The sequence below is a fragment of the Paramacrobiotus metropolitanus genome, unplaced genomic scaffold (genome assembly GCF_019649055.1).
Source record: "Paramacrobiotus metropolitanus isolate TYO unplaced genomic scaffold, Prichtersi_v1.0 Parri_scaffold0000126, whole genome shotgun sequence".
Lineage (NCBI taxonomy): Eukaryota > Metazoa > Tardigrada > Eutardigrada > Parachela > Macrobiotidae > Paramacrobiotus > Paramacrobiotus metropolitanus.
Genome location: NW_026570346.1, coordinates 140,343 through 162,635, shown reverse-complemented (window position 1 = coordinate 162,635; position 22,293 = coordinate 140,343). Strand labels below are relative to the sequence as shown.

Below are 22,293 nucleotides of genomic sequence, written 5' to 3'. Positions count from 1 at the left end.
ATCGCAGTAGTACTCAAACAAAGCTATAGAATAACTGCTAGTACAACAATTACATAGTTACTTTATATACGGCCGCCGGTACTTGCTTCGACATCGCAGCCAGAGAGCAACAGAAAAGTCAGTGAGACGCTTAATTTGGCTACACAACGTCCACAAGCAGAAATAGCCGTGGAAACCCACGTCGTTTGCTGGATAATCGCGAATCATCGATTCCCCGTTCCTCATAAACGAATTCGCATAGCTTCGAAGTAAGCGTCGTTGCCCGTTCCAACAGAGTTTCCGATGGACGCCACGTTACCGAACGCGCAGGCCTCCGTGGTGCCGGCGCACGTCAGGATCTGATCGGTGCTGATGCACACCAAGATGTGCTGCGAAAGGTCACACTCTGAAGTGTATCTGGGGAAAACCGCGCCTGACAGTTTGCTTACCTTGGGATTCTCTTGCAGCAATTGTCCCAGCATCGTTGTCAACTCTTCGTGGAAATTCGCGGGGAAATCGGTTTCGGAAAGGCTGATGCTCAGTTGAATGAGCGGCATGCTGTTGATGACTAGTCGCGGACGAAGAACGGGACTGCTGAGAACACTGTGTTTGAACAAGTGAATTCGCAGAATGATGTGTTCTGTATACAAATTTGCCGCTTTTAAGTTTTCTGTGAACGCGTAGCTCGTTGTGCTCAAACTGCCGGGAGGTACAAGTCGCAGGACTGGCAATACCCTACAAGTCGCCCTTAACCGGACAAACTGAGAAGGTTACTTTATTCTGTAATTTCACGCTAATATAAAAGTGAACGAGCACTTAATCGGCGGCGCATAGATTTTTTGCAGTAAATTATCTTTACTACCGTACGTTAACTCTCTCTTCTCCACTACCGAGGAGGAACAGTTATCAAACATTATTTGGGTTACTGCGGATTAAACCTCACAGTTAACAGAGCACTGAAGCGTGACCGATTAGTGCCGGTCTGTATTGTTTTATGGTTTTTGACAGTATTACGAATGCTGCGAGAAAGAATCGTAAATATTTATTACTCGGCAATTATTAACAGTTTGGAACATTTTTGCCAAAACTGATATTTAATTACGATATTGTCTAGACTATGGTACGTCAAAACCGGCGCATTAAGACTCCTGTGGTACGTATGACGGTATGAGTACAGATACTTAATTTGAAATGATTCCTGAATAAACAAAATATATGAGATGTGCTGTTTATCCTACTTCTTTGCATTGCTTTATGATATTTTCTAGCCAAAGGATTCGTACATAGCCAAAAAACCGTTTGGGCGCGCAACATCCGGTTCGGGAGTTATTAGTGAAATAAAATTCCAAAAGTTTGGGCGTACCAAAGTTCATTATGAATCGATGTTTTTCACTTTTGACGAAAGCGCATTACTATGAAGGTCATTTTAGGTAGCACGGAACCAGCCTTCCACCATTTTTTTCAAATTTTAAAAATTAATTTAAAATTTGGGGGAAAAACGGGAAAAGCTGGTTCGGTGCTAAAATGACCTTCATAGTAATGTGCGCTTTCATGCAAAATTTGAAGAGCATCGATTCATAATGAGACTTTTGGTACGCCTCCGCGCGTTTGAAATTTTGGCATTTTATTTCACTGATAACTCCCGAACCGGATGTTGCGCGCACAAACGGTTTTTTCGCCTAGGTATACGAATCCTTTGACTACAAAATATCATAAAGCAATGCAAAAAAGTGTTTGGGAGTGCGCGACAGCGAAAGATGCCGTGGATGTGTACAAATTTGGTGCTATGTACCGGGCCAAATTCCTTAATCAAATGAAATGCAGCAGCTGTTCTACTTGACTGTAATTCATTTACAGTACCACAGTGGCGATTCGCTGCTGCATTAATTCTCATCTGCACATATGCTCATATCAAATAAAACAGTTACTTATTAACACGCTCACTGAGTCCTGCATACACCCGAAATGCGCGTGTAACTGTGTATTTCGTGATGTTTTGGAGTTAACTATTCGACCTTGCAGGGCGCGGTAAATAAACTTACAGATAAACTGAGATAATACATAAATCTTTTGACCTTTACTGCTGCGTACTCCTACAATAAAACGGTCGTCATAACACACACGTAGCAATAAATAACTATTTTGTTATTTAATCAGTAGCATCCTCCATTCAGGACTGAAAAACCGGGACCAGTTTACGGTCAGACGGGTTAGTGTATCTATTCGAAGCGAATTCTCCTTATGCGGAACAACAGCGAAATTCTCTGTTAGTACTCGGCCATCACGGTCAAGGTTCGCCAGCGGACATGAGTCTGTTGTCTGCCGCATTTGACCAAATACCCATAATATCCGCTGGAAGACTAAAGGAAATCAGCTGTAATACGATATTGTGAAGTGAACATCGCGGCGGTACATAGCAGCAAATTCGTGTACATCTCCGTATCGGTACATTTTAACACTCACTGCTTTTTGGTTGAAAGTTCCATTAAAAATGAATGGTAACTGTACTGATATCGCACTTGTTAGGGTGATTTTCATTTACAGAGCAGTGTGTTAATGCTACAGCGCTTCAAGTACCCCAAATATACTATCGTAGCGTAATGTTCCGAAATGACCTTTCATACTTCCCAATATTTTGGTAATGTACAAGCATAGTAGTTTTCCTGTTCCCATAAGAGACACTGTATACAAACGAGCCAAAACAAAAAGGAGGGAAGTGACCCGGATTTCACGCCTATATATATACAAATAATTTGGCTGCGCTATGTCCAAAGTAATCCAGAAAAGTGTTGGTAAGCGCGCGAAAACAAAATTTCCCGTGGATACACATGCATTTAGTGCTATGTACCGGGTCGCTTTGCTGAAGGGTTTTTTGAAAGAAGTTTATACGCAGACACAAACCGTGCTTGGCGCCATTGCTCTAGTGTCCAATCACAGTTCAGCAACGGCCTGGCCACGCCCCGCTCATAACTCACTCTGTTTTCGGCTGTGGTTGGAGTTAAACATTAATGTGAGTTCTCCAGATTTCTTCTAAGATCCTTTGCCATTTCATCTGCATGGTCCCGTTTTTCCAGATCCTTCGGGCTCTGCTCCAGTTTGCCGCTGTGGAAGTTTCATTTTTTGTTCCAAAAAATTTAGAAGGAGATTAGAAGGAGATCTGTTATAGAGATTAGAAGGAGGTCTGTTATAACCTGTAACCGCTGACATATTATATAACCGAGACTTTGAATGCATTGTTGTGAACTTGTGATGCATTTTCATCACAGTAACCCATCTACGGTCTCCGTTTAACATTGATTTTTGCACGAGACATTCCTGGAACACCGCAGGTTCCCTGTCCCACCCTTCCAAGGTATCAGGAAAAGTTTTTCCTCAGATGTGACGCTCTTTTTACGGGGAATGCAGCCCATGTTGTTGGTGACTTGCGATTTACGAACCCTGTTTGGAAATATGGTGCAGTTATGACGATTATTTCAGCGTACGACTGGTATCATTTTGCTGCTCGACGTGTGCGTTTTTTTAACAAAGTAAAACATCGGGATAATACAGAGAAACGGGTACAGTTGATTACTGATTTCGAACAAGTTGAAAGACGGTGAAAATGCATGGAATCGACGCATCCCAGTATTATGGACGGCTACTGTGTTAACTGGTTTTCGACGTTCCCGCATACTCTGCATGGAACGGTATTATAAAAATGTCCCCACAGTTAAATTATTTTTTCCGAATAGTATTTTGTCGTTTCGAGAAGACGGGAGAGTTCTTTCTTCCAGGCAAAGTTCCAGTGTAACGGCATCGCAGGAAAAAACAATCATGTTATGCCACTAACCCCACCATGCACAAACTCGTCACCTGCAAACCTCCGCCACCTGCATTCGCGATGCTAAACGCGCACGACGGCCGTTGCAACATATATCGTGGCAAGGAACGCAGGTACGTATTACGCTATTTGTTCCAGCTGTGTAAAAAATAAAAAGATACTTCGAACAAGCAGTATCTTTTTATTTTTTTAGTATCTGAGAGCCGCTCTACCTGTTTTTTGTTTCAACTTTTAAGTTTGGAGATTATGCGTGGTAATACTATGAGTGTTTTGTGCACAGTCCCTTCCCACGTTAATTGGGACAAATTCCTCATTTGATTATATTTGTTGAGCGAAGCTCGCCTTGTACATATTGAGAAATAAACCATCAAAAGATACTAGCCAAAAGAAACTGGCATTCATGTTACTATATCATATGGAACGTTTCGTACCAAAGAAAAAAACTGGAGCGTTCTTTTTTATCTTGTAGTCACTGTAGTCAGCTGTAGATAACCGGTAGACACCCTGTACGAGAAGAAACCAGATGACTACAGCAGGTCTACTGTGGTGTCTACGGGCTCTCTACAGATGATTACCGGGATACACAGGCAGAACATCCAGCTGAATTTAAGAAGGGCTGTCTGTATACTCTGGTAGACATCTGTAGGCAACCTTTATACATGCTAAGAAAACCTAAGAATGCAGGCCACTTAAATAGTTTCATCACGATCAAGTAACCCATAAACCTGGTGTGTTTTTCATACACAGCATGGGAATCCAAATCTGGCCGAAGACGCTCGTTCCCAAACGCCGCTGCAGAAGGGCTTACGATACGAGTACTACACGGCGTAGGATTGCAAGCGTATTGTATAGCGAAGCGGTGGATTCGGCTGTTCCGGGTGGTAGTCTGAAGGCCAGGACCTGCTTAGTAACATCACCTGTGGCACGTTTCGTACCAAAGGAAAAAAAGTGAATCGTTTTTTCTCTTCTAGTCGCAGCAGACATCTGTATACAGGCTGTAGACATCATGTAGTCTTATCAAGAACAGGATCCTGCAGCAGTGTAGAAATCAGATAACCTGGCTCCTGTGTGTCCTATCGATCGCTGACCGTCCTCGGTGGGCACTAAGCACATTTCCGTCGAGGTCGTAGTTCAGCAGCCCCCGCTCGTATCCCGAAATGCTTATTGGGCGCTGGAAGAACGGATGGAGTTCCGCGGTCCCTCGGCCGTCCTGCCTCGGCAAAACGCCCAGTAACCTTGCTTCTGCAGCAATGTACATTGTTGCAGAAGCAACCTTGTTGGGAATAATCGCTGCTGAATGTTTAGTGCTTTGTTCAGTGCTCAGCCAACCGGATGGATGCCGCGATCATGCCTGCAAAGTGAGGGAGACCATTTTGAGGGTACGTAAAGGATACGTTGAAGATGTTGCGGGGCACGGAGGGTTACTGTGGATACAAGTCAAACACATGCGGAAAATTTTATACATGTACTAACCGTGCCATAAGTGAACGACTTGTATCCACAGGCATGAGTGAAATCCATTTACCCGCGCAATATCCGGCTGGAGAACAGTATTATGGCTGTAAGAAAACTCCATAAAGTTAAAATCCGTTTAGAGGTCCCAAAAGTCTCATTAAAAATCGACCTACATATATTGCATGGAGACGAACATTAGCTTCGATCTAGGTCAATCTTACACCGATCCGCTGTTCTAGCAAGTTTTTCAAACTGCAAAATTATTTTCGAAACTTGTAAACTAATTTTAAACTTAAAAAAAGTTTGGAGCAGTGGATGATTGTAGTAATGCTCTTAATGTCGATGTGCATTTCATTGCAAAATGTGTAGAAGAACGGTCCGTACTAAGAGTACTGATACACCTACAGTAAAATAATTTAAACATTCTGGAATTTGGAACAGTCATAACTCTCCAGCCGGATATTGCCCGCACAAACGGTTTTCACGCCACTATAAACACAGCATTTGTGCCATAAAACAACATAAAAAGTGTTTAGGAGAGGGCGAAAGCGAAAGGTTTCGTGCGGGTACAAGAATTTTGTGCCATGTGCCGGGTTACTTTTATTTTATTAATCGAATTTTCATTTACTTCAAACGTGTTGTTCTGGTAAGTCCTTGTGTACAATACTGCTGTCTACTTGCTATGTATTAAACAGAAAAATTTCACAATAACCTCAGAAACGATCACATTAAGCATCAATCGACAGAGGCGGCCTTATCAGAGAGAAAATTTGATCTAAATTTGCCCCTATCGGCGCTGTCCCCAAGATCGATGCTGTATTTCCTCGTTGGATTTCGATGCTGTTCCGTTGGCAAACATATTCCGTGGATCGTTTCTCGACGGTTTCCTGTCGTATCATCTGTCCGAATTCCGTTATCGTGCGGGCAGCACCCAGTCCGGGCGGCCCGAGCGTTTTAAAGCCAAGAGTACAAAACACGTAGTCCTGGCCGATATCGCGATATTTCACGATCTAGAACTAGACTTTGCTTTTGTCTGCACTATTTCTCTTATATAAGGGTTTCAGTATGCGCCTTTCAGTTAACGTTGCGCTGGACAATCGTCCGGCAAGAATTTGACCGGAATATTCATGGATGTGCAAGTGTCCCAGTGCGTGCAGCCGAACGAGGCGATAGTAACGATTTTTGGTTTCTTTACAAGCAGTTACTGTAAGTACAATTATATTTTAGCAGCATTAATGATCTAGTGACATTTTGGAACTTGAAAACTGATACATAAGCAATGATACATAAAAAATGATACGTAAAGCGAAACATGATATATGAACTAGTAGCGCTGGTTAGCATAAAATGCATTGTTGCAGCACGGTTGGAATCACGGGGAACGTTCTGGGCTGCGATTTGTAAAGGTTGAAAAAACAAGGTTGTGCGGCATATACCGATTTGTATCGTGAGTACGTGCCGTATGGCTGTTTCGCCCATGCGTCGTGCAGGCGCACCCGCTGATTAACATATGCTAAATAAAGCCAACGGCGCTTTGGACGTGTTCATCCGTGCTTCTGCTTCCTTGATTAGCCGGAAATCCAGGTTACACAGGATTTCGCTGCAGCGCAGATTTGGAAGATTCTGGATAAGTAATTATTGCAAATTGCAGTAACTCATGAACAAGATGGCACAATTGATCGCTTTATAAATCGTTAAAAACATCATTACAGAAACTGCAGGGAGCTAGTTAACGGGTACTGGGAAGGTCATTGACTTGTGCAATTTTGTCACAGGCCACAGCAATATTTAAACTCCCAACCTCGAAGCTGTATAAAATCAGAAGTGTAGGCTGTATAGTTAGCATTATTTCTGGGATCTTCTTTCTAGTTTTTGCAAGGAAAATTGTGTGTCGCTCGGTACCCCGGATTTTATTACCTCATATCTGTATGGCTTAACTGATGCACAGTTTGAAAGTTGAACGAACAAGTAAATCGGAGTGATCCGTAATGGTAATAAACCTAGATCTGAAATCTCCAGCAACAGGAGAAGGAGATAATGGCCTTGATTTTAGTAAGCGTTTACTAAAGCTTACATTTAGAACCAACTGTGCTATCCGAGATCCAAGCTCTACATCTCCAGATGCTGTATAAATTCAGTGCATCGATTTCCAGTCAGGTTATATAAATCATGACGTTCCGGGAACCCGGTCACTTCCTCACTGATTTTACAATTTGAAATTACGCTTCTTGACAATGAGCAATAAATCAGTTGATGAGTAATGATTAATGTTTTCGTTCGTACAGACGACAACAGTGCAACGGAAGGTATGGAGTTTTAATGCCAATCAAGCAAAGGCGCTGCAGAATTATGTACGGCGCACTCGGCGGGCGAAGTAGTATGCGGTTGCCGAGAGTCTCCAGTACACCCACCTATTTCCTGCAATTGACACCTATTTCCTGCAATCTCGGCACGAAACGTTAATCGGATTCCCAATCTGGGAACCGAGCTCTCTCGCCTGGGCACCAAAAACGTTCTTGTATGCACCGTAATAATATTGGAGTGCAATACAAAACGATACCTGTACGACAGAGATTACAGGTCCACGCTTGTGCATACACGAAAACTTTCGCTTTCAGGCAATGTATATATGCAATTAGCTCGCCTACAAACAAATGATTCGCAGTGTGCGAAAGCGAAAGCTTTCGTGCATATATACGAAGCTACTACGTTGTACTGAGCTATTTCTTGTACATTGTGCTTGGGTCAATGCGCACATAAAGGAAAACTTCTCACAGGTTTCACGTAATAAAGAGTTATTTAACCGGCAGGGCTTCTTGCTTGCTGACAAAGCGCCGCATTGTTATGGCGCTAATTGTCAGAATGATCACCGTTATTCGCGGTCTGCCATCAAAACAATGTCACAACTGTCCGCGAGTGGCGTGTTTGGGCACAGGCGCGGAGTGTTTGACGGGTGTAGTGCCATCATTTCTGTCGTGTTCAACTGACGGCGCCCATCAGTTTCTAACGAGTAGAAATTTCGACCAGCAAACCATAACTAATAAATAAATCCCATCGTACATAATGTTTTTAACCTGCAACCGGCGCATGTCCGCAATACGACTTTGTATGCTCTTCAGCCCACACTAAGATGATTTGACACTGCGGATCTGTCAACATCAAAATCTTCATCTCACGTGTCAGCTGGCAGCATGGCAATGCTGCTCGTTTTAATCAGATAACATAGCGGTTAGCGGGAGTATTGCGCAAGGGTTGCTCTTTATTACGGCAGCAACTCGTCAGACACACAGACCGTGATAACCGTTAATCTCTGAAATGAAAATCAGAAATCCTCCGCGGGAAATTTATTGGCAACATGTGCACGTGCATCGCTCAGCAGATAACATAAATTCTGATAACTAATATTTTGTTTTACAGTTTAGACAGTAGTACTTAACCACAAGCTGCATTGGTGGCGTCTGCCAAGCCCGGTCATTACGGAGATTAAGTTTTCCATCGTTTCTAAGTTTTACAGCTGTTCTTTGTTGCACCTCCCCAAATTCGTGATGTTCAGCGCAAGACCGCTTCAGTCGCGACGGGAACTTGCGAAGATTACCGTAAGGCCTGCGCGCTCAACAAACTTTACTATACAGCATATGTAAGGCAAGTAAGCAAGCATAGATATGGCTGCTTTACGGGACGACGGGAACGTTAGTGCCGCTTCCTGTCGGCACACAAAAATACCGACCGACATGGCTCGTATCAGTCGGATGTAGATATAAATTCGAGTCGAACCTACCACTGTATGCCTCCCGGTCTACGAAAACATGGTGGTGTCGTTAGACTGCCGATATTTTCGTATACATGGTGGTGTTAGAAAAATGGTGGTCGACCTTCGCCATACAATTCCGTGGCGCATACCGAAGCTGTTCTCTGCATTATGAAAAAGCGAGCACCTCCAGTGCATTCACATCCAAACTATCCATCAAGAAGGCATATGTGGTGTATTAGAATACTGAAATTGATCAAGCCCAGCCGCTGCCCGTAGAGTTTCGCTCCCTGCCTTGCATCAGGGAACGCAACTCATCAGGCAACTGCACACGGGGTTCTCGAGAATAACCCCGCATCGGGGATTCCCTCTACTCCTTGGTACAAAACGACGCCGATCATACAGTGCGGACGAAATATGTTCCCGTCTCTGGCAGTGTGGAACACTGCATGTCCACAAACAGCCAAACACACAGCAGACAACGCTGGATATTCTGCCATCACCAAACACGACCAGTGTACAGAAAGACACTGGATAACTGTGCGATTTTAAAATTTAATCGCATAGTTTTCCAGTCTCTTTCTGGTTTTCGAGAAATAATATTCACGAGAACAGAACAGAACATTGTTCAACGGCCGATATGAATCGTTCCCAACGGAAAGCCACGCGAGGTCGACGATTTATTAATTAACTCGTTACACCCGTGTTCGTCATCCCGCAGCGGACAGCGTTGCTCCACCGTGGTCTCCTTGCTGACGACATTCAGACGAAGAGCCTTGCTAATCGCTCGGAACGGGATGCGAGGTTCGACATCCCGGTTCGGACGGATGAGCAACGGACGTGATCAGCACGAATCCATCCGCACAAGACCAATAAGCACTGCACATGAAGTACTCGGCGATCAATGTACGACACATCGGCGCAATAAGTCACGGTGTATGAGTACAAGGAGTAGTTATTTCCTTGGGGATCACAGCGCCCGCTTTTCGTCGCTACCATTAAGAGAATTTCCTGGCATTTTGGTTCTCGATGCCCGTAATTCCCTCGTTAAGCTGAGATACCATGATCTCACGCCAGAAAAGCTCGTCACGCGCGTACTTAAACATCAGATCCCGAAAGTTGCAGAATGCCGATACGTTTATGGGAGATACCAATAATAAGCGCAAGGAACTCCGAAAAAACCACCATAAAAATTAACAACTTGGAGATGTCGAGAACAGTATCGAGATAAGACAAATCTTCCAACGTCCGACATGAATATTTTGCATGGATAACACCTTCATCGATAGCCTGTTGTCTCGACCATACTGCAATATCGCAATCTTAATGTATCCTAACTGTATCCGTCGAGCATCTTTCCAGTATCCGGGTAATGTGCTTATGTTTCCCAATGGAATACATTCGAGATGAAGAGAAACGGTGGACACGACAGTTATTTATAAAAACTGATTCTCGTCAAAAAGCAAATGCAGCCACAACGTACCAGAGGCGTTTACTATTTACGTAACTGCCGGCCGATGGCAGCGTTGCGCGAGTCTATTCAACTTCCGCTTCCGGTGACGAAATAAAAGAACACGTTCTTGATGGGACATTCGAGCTTTTCCCGCGTATACCGTATTATTATTACGATGCGTGATTATACTAGTTCAAGCAGCTTCACGCGATGACAAATGTTCTTTTATCGGCAGAATAATTATGTGCAGATCTGAAATCAGGTAGGAATGTTTGATACAAACATAGAACAATCTCTAAACAAGAAAGTTTAAAGTGCCAAACAAATCATAGAAGGAATCAAAATTGTTTGTGCAAGCAATTCCGAATGGCGCTTTCTATCCGGTCGCCGGTACGTCGTTATAGACAGCATTCAGGCACAAAAGCGCCGTTTGCGGAACCCCAAAGCGAAACACAAAACCCAGTGAGATTACACAGGACTCGATCGACCGGATAGACGAAACTATGTAATTTAGCCGGACAGAGTCTGTGAGCAGTAGAATGGCAGTAACGCTGAGGGAACAAGTAGGCAGCGGGTGCAGTCTGCTATCTCTGCCTGAAGCTATCCATCGTGAAGCCGTGGAAACCCACTTCGTTCGCTGGATAATCGCTGAGGAACAGCGTGAACCTGCCAAAACAGCTCAGTCATCACAACGCCCATGTATACCCGTATACTTGCATATATACTTTTTATATATGTATACTTTTGTATTTACTTAAAGTATACTGCACGTTTATGTATACTCATGTATACTTTTATATATAATTTTTATATTAGTATACTTTCCATATATACTTTATGAAGACGGTACTTTTATGTGTACGTATGTATACTTTTACTTATACCGAAAACAGAATCGTATTCGTTATTGTGGTTAAAAATATATACGTTCTTCCTTACCGCGAGCCATGAATTCCCGGTTTCTCGTAGATGAATGCGGACATTGCTTCGACACACGCATGGTTGTGCTTTCCCACACAGTTTCCGGTGGACGCCTAGTTGCCGAACGCGCAGGCTTCCGTGGTGCTCCGCACGTCAGTAACTGATCTGTGCAGATGCACACCGAGATGTGCTGCAAAACGTCACACTCTGAACCAGCCTATCTGGGGAAAACCGTGCCTGACAATTTGCTTATGTTGGGATACTTTTGCAGCAGTTGTCCCAGCATCTTCGTCAGGTCTTCGTGGAAGTGTGCGGGGAAATCGGATCTGGAAAGATTGGTGCTCAGCTGAAAGAGCGGCATCGTTTCCATAGACGAAGAGATATTGCGGAGAACACTCACTTTGTGTTTGAAGACATTGATGTGTTGGTACACAAATCCGACGCGTATAAAGCTTTCTGAAACAGAGAGTTGCAGCGGCTCAGATCGAAAGGCCCAGACAAACTTCCGGGAAAATGACAGTGACACGACCGACAGTACCCTAGAACGCCGTAAGCGGGCAAACTTTGAAGGTTACTATTCGGGAAAGTGAGGTAATAGTCATTCAACAGCACTTAATCGGACGCTCAGAAGAATGCATGCGGTAAATCATCTCTCCATTACAGTGTTTCAGTATTTTTCGATTACGGTGGACTACAGTCAGCAAATCACTGGTAAATGGCCGGTTAGTGCCAATATCTACCATTCGCGATCAGTGTCGCACAAATCAAAAATTCTTATTCTTAGTAGACCACGCGCCGAATATATCGGCGATGATTTGCTATTTAGGAAAGCTACAAACCTACGACTACAAAATCCAAAAAAACTAAAGGCCCATTTTGTTGTGGCAAAGAGGATTTCATGCCGCGTGTACCGCATGCCGCTCGTTCTGGTTCTGGCCAGAAGAGGTGCTTGGTCGAAGGGCAGTCGCCTCGTTAACTGACAGCGATCAACAATAAGATTGGTGGCTCGGTTAGTTCTGTACAGGCTGTTGCCGAATAAAAGTGTATGTCTGTAATTTGTATTCAAGTCATTTTCATTGCTTCTCTGTTCCATTTTAACATTTTTGTGTTTTTTTTTCTTTCGAATACTAGTATTTACTCTCCGCACTATGCTCCGCACACCACCTTTTATTATTTTTTATTTTTCACAAAAACCACGGAAATCTCCTGATGCTCTTAAAGCATCCCAACTGGAACTCCTTGTACATCGCTTCCAGGGAGCAAACGACTGTTTAGATTGGAAAAGGATGCGAGGTCACGAAGCAGCTAAGTTTCCGGTTACCAGAATCGAGAAACACCCATTCACTGTGCGGCCAAATCGCAGGTCTAATTTTTGTTAGAATGACGTAAGAACGTAAGAACGGAAGAAAAAACAAAATTAAAAGCAGGTTGAGAAACAGAATGGATAGCTTCCAATAATATGTCTAGTCATGCTAGGGCTCATGGCAAGCTGGTCAGAACATGTAGTCACATATGTTGAACCGCTTAGACAACTTTCATTTGCGTTAATAGCTAACCGTGATCCGCTTTTCTGGCACTAACGTTTCCGTCCTCCCGTATAGCAGCCATATCTATGCTTGCTCACCTGCATTATGTATGCTGTATAGTAAAGACTTGCCCTGCGTTATACTGACAAAACTGAAACATTCCACAGATGCAACGCATTTTTAAAGTACGAGTAAAACACTACAGTGCTTCCTGTAGACACAAAAAAATACCGACAAAACGTCTGAGACAAAACGTGGTGCGAGCAGTGGTGTGCGGAGTATGGTGATGGTGAAAACCGGTGTGCGGAGACTTATGTGGTGATACGAGCTTTCTCCTATAATAATTAATTTTATAATAAAAATGTACGAGTATACAAGGTATGTCTCGCGCATTCGCGCTCAACAGGTATTGAAAAGGTCTACGTGTAGTCAAATTTATGGACTGTTCCGGCAGTCTTGTTTAATATTCTCGGTTCATTTGCTGCACTGAAAATCTTTCTAAAATATGATAATTATAGTAATCGTATATCATATAAACTAACTTAGTTACTTTAAAGTACGGGAGTTAAAGTACGGGAGTTACGCTTGACAGCCTACTAGGCGAAATGACTGTATGACTCAACGTATGACTCGTTTTGGACGCTCTTTTTGGAGCAGGAAAACACGCGCTCCGCGATGGATACATACGTGCAATCGTGGAGCTTCGTGTTTTCAAGTAAGACGGCGATATTCTGGAACATGGAGTTTTTTGGCACAGTTTAAAATCACAGTTTAACAACTGCGAAACATGAAACTGCTTTCAAGTAATGCTTGAGTTAATTGAGCAGACCACGCGTTGATCTATCCATAATAACCCGTGAAAGTTTGACGGAATTACGCTTTGACGGCTTCCTGACAATAAGACTGTACGAATACAGCGTAGCCTCGCGCATTCGCGCTCGGCTCGTTCGTATTGGAAAAGTCTATTAATTTTTGAAACTCAGAGGGTCATTAAAAATAGTTCCATTTTAAAAACGTTTTGTAAAGATGAACAGAACAGATGAACTTTACTGCTAACGTCCTTTCCCTTTTACGGACCTTTTAACTATTACTGCTTGCATAATATTATTACTGTATCTAGAATAACGTTGTATGCTGTAATTCTTCTAGAATTGGTACTCAATTACCGGGCCAACGATATCCACCATCAGATTTTCCTCGCAGCGTTTATAATTTCCTCGTAAACCATCGCGAAAGGTAGAAACCAGCGCCAATCGGCCATTTATCACTGATACACGGACTGCCAGCTTTAATCCGCCATAACGCAGTGGTTCTCAGCGACCTGAACTGTTCACTCTCTGTAGTGGTAAAACCACTGTTCATATATATTAGTAAAGATTTACTGACAAAAACCTAATGTGCGGCTGATTAAGTACCCATGTAAGTCACGAACGACTTTTAGCGTGACTTCCCAGAATAAAATTACCTTCCAAGTTTCGTTCGGTTAAGGACGATTCTAGGGTACTGTCAGTCGTGTGACTCGTATCTCCCGGCATTTTGTCTGGCCGTTTCGATCCGAGGCTAGCAAACTATCTCTTCACAAAAAGCTTTATAAGCGACGAACTTGTGAAACAAAGCATATCAGTCTACAAACCGACCACTTCTCCGTAACAAAGAGAAATCACTCAACAGTTACGTTCTTCGTTCGCAACGGTCGTCTACCGACATCATGCCGATTTTTCAAATGAGCTCCAACCTTTCCCACTCCGATATTCCCGCACCTTTCCACAAAGACTTGACGACGATGCTGGGACAGCTGCTGCAAAAGAATCCCAACGTAAGCAAGTTGTCAAGCATGGTTTTCGCAAGATACGCATGTTCAGAGTGTGACCTTTTGCAGCACAACTCGGTGCGCATCAGCACCGATCAGTTCCTGACGTGTGGCGGCACCACGGAAGCCTGCGCGTTCGACAACTTCGCGTCCACCCTGAACACTGTTGGAAAGGACAACGATGCTTACGTCAAAGCTATACCCGAAATCAAACATGAGAAGGTCCGAATCGATGACTCGCGGTAAGCAACAACGCTATAACTTAATGGCATTGGGCAATAAGAATTGGTGCTTGCATTAGTTGAAAAGATTGTTGCATTAAATTTTTTCTGTCTGTGCGTTTCGAAATAACCTGAATGCTTTTTACAGGTTCACGTCATTCCTCAGCGATCCTCCAGCGAACGAAGGGGGTTCTCTCGGCTTGACGCTTGACAGCGTTAGGAGGAGGTTGCAGGCAGCACCGGCTGCCTAATGGGCATGCTCACCTGTCCGGTTTCTCAGATTGTGTTGGAGTGCATCTGCGATCAGTTTTGTACTTTAAACTGTGCTGATTCTGTCGATTACGTTTATTTTAAAACTCCCACAATTGCAAGATGCTGAGATATCAAAAGATTATACTTGAACAAATGAAAGTTTATGTAAATATGGTATTAAAAACAACCTCAAGGATGGATGGGTGCCCACTGGTTACGGTGTGCAACGGCTTGCAACGTGTTAGATCATGGCAGATTTTCCGCATTGATTGGCAGATTCATACAGATGCAATCGAAATCTGCAGATTCTTATGGTTAACATCAATTTTCGACGGGAGCCTCATACTGCCGTACCCGCACCACATATAATATTACAAGTATTTTGTTATCCTTCACAACGAAAAAGCAAAATAAAAAATTCGCCGTGATAAGAATTATATACGTATTGCAATTACAAACTATTATTCACATGCACTTCCATAATCCAAACCAGGATCGCGGGGAAGCGTCAAATTCTCTGGCGGGATGACGTCCGGCGCTCGGCAAATGCGATCACGGCTACGGAAATCAGCGGGCACTGCGCCCTGGTTCCCGTTTCCCCGATCACTAGAAACCGACATTCCGAGGGTAGTTCCTCACTGTATCGCTGCCATAGCTACATAAATCGTAAGCTTAAGACGGATAACCAGCAAGCGTCATTTACAATGTTTAAATGATACACTGCTGTGGCAAGACGCGGTGAAAGATCGTTTCGTGACCTTATAGACAGATAATACAACGGGCTTTATCAGAGGAAAGTACGATTCGTGTACAATCCGTGTTTACCCGAGAAAAGTATTTAATGTTCAATCCGGTGTAAACAGACAGATCCTTATATGACTAACTAAGCAGGGCGCAAGTCGATGGAAACCGAGAAACGGCGGAAAAATGCACCGATGTGGGGAATCGAAGCCCGGCTACGTCGTTAGATCCGCGTAGGCAGTACCACTGCACCACGGCGCACAGTGTTGAAAATCCTGAAAAAGATTTTGTCGCTGTACGTGCGCCGCTGCTCTCCATAAACCAGGGCTAGCAGCTGGTGTTAGGTGGCTGGGATACACTCAGGATGTGGACGCGGTGGTGGAATGCGCCGCGGATACGGTAAAAGCCAGCGTGTGTTTATCCGATTACGTGGTGTGATCATGATTAGCATTGCCAGTGCATTGGCAGTACCGGGTACCCATACTTGATATAATTCCGCCATGTAATGGGATAAACACGCGGCGGTACTCCGCGACGGAGACGGCGACCCATCCGGAGACCCAATTATTGCCCACGGAATACTGTACAGTTTATAATAGTTACGGAATTTGCTTCCTGAACCCGCGCATTGTCGGCACACCAGCCGACAATCCGGGAGTCACTGTCTTTTTCAAATCGGAGTCGATTCAGCGTATCCCGAAGCAACGCTTGATTATTTTGCTGTCTGGACCTTCTAAAGGGAATTTTGTCCGGATGGAAATCCATCTATGACAAGATGCCTTAGAAGATCAACATCAGTTGGCAGATATTATATCTGCTAATACATTAGTTCTAATATTTGTTTGTCTTCCTTGCTCAGTTTAATAATGCGAAATTCGAACATTGCATAAGCAGTATGGTAAAGATAATTATGAATATACCATGGCTGGGGCAAAAAATATAAATACAGAATACTGATGCGGTGAACCATTGTTTTTACATTGGTCATCAGCAGGGATACGTGAAGTATGCAACTTCAGTTAAGAAAACTTGTGATTGCTTATACCATAAATTATTTGTCATTCCTTGTTATTTGCCATTCCTTGCCATTCGTCGTATTTGAACACGGTACCTTGTGTCGGTCATCCCGCACCGGACAGCATCATTCCACGGTGTTCTCCTATCCGACGGCATTCGGACGATTCGGACGGACGACGTTGCTAATCGCTCCGAACGGGATGCCTCTTTGGACATTCCGGTTCGGACGGATGAGCAACACTCGTGACTAGCACGAACCCATCCGAATAAGACCAATAAGCACTGCACACGAAGTACTCGGCGAAGTACAAATCGCCAACTCATATAGTTTATACACAGAGTAGTTATTTCCTTCTGGAACAAAACGTCCGCTTTTCGCAGCTATCATCAGGAGAATTCCCGGCATTGTAGCTCTGGTGCCCGTAATTTATTCATGAGCTGAGTCTCTATGATCTCGCGCCACAAAAGCTCGTCACGCACGTTCTTACACACCATATCCCGTAACGTTGCAGAATGCAGATACGTTTATGGTAGATACCGATATTGAACGCAAGGAACTCCGAAAAAAACACACATAAAAATTAACAACTTGGAGATGTCGAGAATAGTATCAACTTCAAGATAAAAAAAATCTTCCATCGTCCGACATGATTATTTTGCATCGATAATATCAATACAGTCATAACACTTTCATCAATAGCACATTTTCGCGGTTTCGCCTGTCTTGATCATAATGCAATATTGCAATCTTAATGTATCCTAACTCTATCCGTCGAGCGTCTTTCCAGATCCGGATAATGTTCTTATGTTTCCCAGGGAATACATTCGGCTTGCAGAGTTACGGTGGGATACGGGAGGTATTGGCAAAAAGTGGAAAAACTGGAGAATTATTTTGGCATTGAAGAATGATTCTCGTCAAAAAGCCAATGACAATCTGCCAGATCGAGAAATTGGGAATAAATACAGCCATACGACAGCATAGCGGTGTTTACTATTTACGTAACTGCCGGCCGGTGGTAGCGTTGCGGGTCTAGTTAAACTTCCGCTTCCGGTCACGGAATAATACGTAGAACAATTTCTTGATGGGCCATTTGGCTATTCACGCGTATATCAATACGATACAGGACTGCATTATTATAGGCAGCTACACGCGATGGTTCATGTTGTTTTATTGAAGAATAATTATTTGCAGCTCTGAAATCAAATAGGAATGTTTGATAAACAGAACACATCTCTAAACAAGAAAGTTTAGAGCAAGTCAAGTGCAAGTTTAGTGCAAGTCTGGCAAGTGCCAAACAAATCACAGACGGATTCAAAAAAACTATGCCACAATTTTCTGTGCAATCAATTCCGAAAGGCGCATCCTATCCGGTCATCGGTACTTGGTTTTCGACAGCAATTAGGCAAAAAATCGCCGTCCGCGGAGCCCCACAGAAAATGGCAGTAACGCTGCGGGACCAGTTAGGTAGCCGGGATCCTTGTTCGCGGCTATTGTTATCTTAAAACCTCCCTTTCTTACCGCGAGTTATCGATTCCCAGTTTCTCATGGACAAAATCGGACAGCGCTTCGACGTACGCATCGCTGTGCTTTTCAACAAAGCTCCCATGGATGCCAATTTAACGAACGCGCAGGCTTCCGTGGTGCCTCCGCACGTTAAGAATTGATCGGTGCTGATGCACACTGAGATGTGCTGCAAAAGGTCACACTCTTAACAAGCGTAAGTCGACAAAACCGCGCCTGACAGTTGACCGGTTGACCCGGCTCCTCCGGATCGCGTCGTTCAAAGACGTATGCCGGATGAAGCGTCCCGCGCTCCTCTCGCAAGAAAGACCTGGGTGGCCATATTCGTCCACAGGCAGGCGACAGTCAGTGCACAGATGAGGACGGACCTATTCGTAATCCAACCGCTACACAGAAGCTCTCATCCGACATCAATATTCCAAGAGGGGGCACAGGTAGAGCGTTCAGCCATTTCCCCGACTCCGGCGACGATGTGTGTGAAACCAGAGACGATGTGGCATAAACCGAAGCCAAATAGGCGGGAGTTGCTAGTTCTGCCCCACGTCTGATCCTCAACCCACCACTGGATACGGGTAGCGAAGCCTGAGCCCAACAACACCGTAAATTTTAACGTTCGCAATTGACTCTGGCTTGGCTGTTTGAACTTTTCTGCGATTAGGTAATATTCGCTTAGCAGATTAGCACAATATTTTCTGTTTAAATATTTTTTTGTTATTGTTTGTACCAAGCACTTCAGCAAGATAATAAAACCGTAAGAGATTATCTGTAGCAAAGAATGTCTTGAATTATTATTAAACTGTGCGGGTTGTGGCTGCTGTGGCCACTGATAATGTAGCCCGCTAAAATTTCGTATTAATTTGCATGTCTGAGCAAAACTTTGGTACTGGTTTGAATTTCTGAGCAATTTCTAACCACGTTCGCGTACATGCACGACAACTTTCACTTTTGCGCAATACTAAGCTTGTTCTGCTTTGTTTTATGACATTCTGTAACCAAATGATTTGTATACAAACACATAGGCGTGAAAACAGGGCATTCGGTTCGATAGTTATGGCTGAAAGAAAATTTCAAAAACTCTACATGCATTCACGTGTACAAAAAGTTTTATTATGGACCGTTTTCCTTTAAATTTCGCACATTCTTAAAATAAATTTTAAAAAGTGTGAGATGCATTGCAAAATCCGCAAAAAAGCTACAACCGGGGTTCAGTGTAAAAACGATCTTCGTGCATAAGTGCGTTTACATGCAAACGTTAAAGAAGATTGGTCCATGATGAGAGTTTTAGTACACCTGAATGCATTACAGCTTTTTGGAATCTTCTTACAGCCATAACTCCCGAACCGGATGTTGCGCGTACAAACGGTTTTCGGGTCCATGTATGCAAATCATCTGGCTACAGAATGTCATAAAACATTTTCGGGTGTTTCGGAGCACGCGAAAGCGAAATTTTTCGAGCGTGTGTACGAATTTCAAACTTGGTACCATGTACTGGGTCATTTCCCAGTTACTGCTTGCTACGATAAGTCAGGTTGGTTTATCCTACCACATATAGTGCTAGGTGTGCGACCTGCGATATCAGAATTGGAGTGAAAAAACTGCGCGAGCTGCCATTAACTGGAGCTGCGAGAGCTGAATGGAGTTTATTCACTAATTTTCTAAATTAAGCGACCCTTTGTGGAGAAATATCTCGCATCTTGTCAAAGTGTTTTATACAAAGACTTGTAAAACTTCCTTAAAACCGCAAAGGTCATAGCGTGAAACGAATTGCAGAAGGATTCAAACAAAACTGTAGAATAACGGCTAGTGCAACAATTCACAAAGTTTCTTTACTCGTATATACGGTCGCCGGTACTTGCTTCTACATCGCAGCCAGAAAGCAACCTCGATCCCGGGATCTCGGGAGCGGAACAGAAAAGTCAATGACAGGCTTTATTTTGACTACAAAGTGTCCAAGAGCAGAAAAAGGAAAATCCGCGGAAACCCACGTCGTACGCTAGATAATCGCCGAGGAACAGCGTAAACCTGCAAAAAAACAATCACTTTATTCCAACGCTTACGGAAGAAAGCTTGTCGTTTTACGACGACGCTACTCCCACCACATATTTTCCAATATAAAAATAGGAAATCTTGTTCGCTCTTTTAGTCATATTTTAGCGCCGTTTCTCACCGCGCGTCATCGATTCACAGTTTCTCATAAACGAATTCGCATAGCTTCTACGAAAGCATCGTTGTTCTTCTCAACAAAGTTACCGAACGCGCAAGCTTCCGTGGTGCCGCCGCATGTCAGGAACTGATCGGTGCTGATGCTCACCGAGATGTGCTGCAAAAGGTCACACTCTGAACACGCGTATCTTGGGAAAAGCGTGCCTGACAATTTGCTTACGTTGGGATTCTTTCGCAGCAGTTGTCCCAGCATCGTTGCCAAATCTTCGTGGAAATGCGCGGGGAAATCGGATTAGGAAAGGTTGGTGCTCAACTGAAAGAGCGGCATGCTGTCGAGATGCGATAGTCGCGGACGAAAAATAGGACTACGTACTGAGAAGTGAGAACTCCCACTGAGAGTTGGGAGAGCTGTGATTTCGCCGAATGATGTGTTTGTATACGAATTTGTGGCTTTTAAAGTTTTAAATGCATTCAGGTAATAAAAGTCTCATTATGGACCGATCTCAGATTTTACGTAAATGCACATAACCACGAAGAACGTTTTACACCGATCCACTGTTCTAGCATGTTTTCAAATTTTAAAATGAATTTCAAAAATTTAAATTCATTTTGAAAAACATGCTAGAACAGTGGATCGGTGTAAAAACGATCTTCATGGCCATGTGCATTTACATGCAAAATTTGAAGGAGATCGGTCCATAATGAGACTTTTGGTACACCTGAAAGCATTTAAACTATTGCGAATTTTCTTACAGCCATAACTCCCGAACCGGATGTTGCGCGCGCAAACGGTTTTCAGGCCTGTGTATACAAATCATTTGACTACAGAATGTCATAAAACTAGAGAAAAAACGGTTTGGGAGTGCGCGAAAGTGAAAGATTTCGTGCATGTACATGAATTTGGTACCATGTACCGGGCCACTTCCCTTAATCGGCCGCGCATAGATTGTGTGCAGTAAATCATCATTACTACCGTGCGTCAACTCTCTTTTTTACCACTACGGAGCACGAACAGTTTTCGGCCGTTATGAAGGTTATCGCGGATTAAACCTCACACTTAACGGAGCACTGAAAAGCGACCGATTAATGCTGGTCTGCATTTTGTATGGCTTCTGAAAATTTCATGATTGCTGCAAGGAAGAATCGTAAATATTTATTACTTGGCAATTATAAACAATTTTGGAGGGAGTATTGTTTGCCAAAATTTATATTTAATTATGTCCAGACTATGGTACGTCTAAACTGACGCATTAGACTCGTGGGTGCATTAGAGTCCAGATATTTGATTCGAAATTTTCCTTGACTGACGCCCACGTTACAGTTCTGCAATCAGGAAATGCAGATAGGTGGGAATGCTTGATATCGTTTTTAATGAATCATTCATTTGTGTTATTTTTAGCCGTGCTGTTTTGCATGTGTACCGTTCTCGGAAATTGCAAAACAATGTCAAATGAAATTAATCAAAAAAATGGTTTGGAAGCGCGCGAAAGCGAACGATCCTGATACTTCCTATGGATGTACATGAATTTATTGCTAGGTACCGGGTCGCTTATTTTAATATACTGTACCTATTTTTGGAAACAGTTTATAAGCATACAGACTCGTATCTGCCTGAGCGTCTTTGACCCTATGTCCAATCACAGTTCAGCAACGGCGTGGCCACGC

At 43.5% G+C, this 22,293-nt stretch overlaps 1 protein-coding gene across 1 annotated transcript; it reads left to right on the top strand.

The window, feature by feature from the left end:
• Positions 1-14,563: 14,563 nt before the first annotated feature.
• On the top strand, positions 14,564-15,184 carry LOC129598631 (macrophage migration inhibitory factor homolog). Its single transcript, XM_055496612.1, has 3 exons — positions 14,564-14,718; positions 14,782-14,954; positions 15,082-15,184. The coding sequence occupies exons 1-3, from the start codon at positions 14,611-14,613 to the stop codon at positions 15,182-15,184; spliced, it is 384 nt and encodes a 127-aa protein (XP_055352587.1). The 5' UTR covers positions 14,564-14,610.
• Positions 15,185-22,293: the final 7,109 nt, after the last annotated feature.

Excerpts from the sequence above, each read along its gene's own strand:
- LOC129598631 (XM_055496612.1), top strand. The coding sequence starts at position 14,611 with ATGCCGATTTTTCAAATGAGCTCCAACCTTTCCCACTCCGATATTCCC. Across the intron at positions 14,719-14,781 it reads TGCTGCAAAAGAATCCCAAC|CACAACTCGGTGCGCATCAG; the intron begins GTAAGCAAGTTG and ends GACCTTTTGCAG. Across the intron at positions 14,955-15,081 it reads GTCCGAATCGATGACTCGCG|GTTCACGTCATTCCTCAGCG; the intron begins GTAAGCAACAAC and ends TGCTTTTTACAG.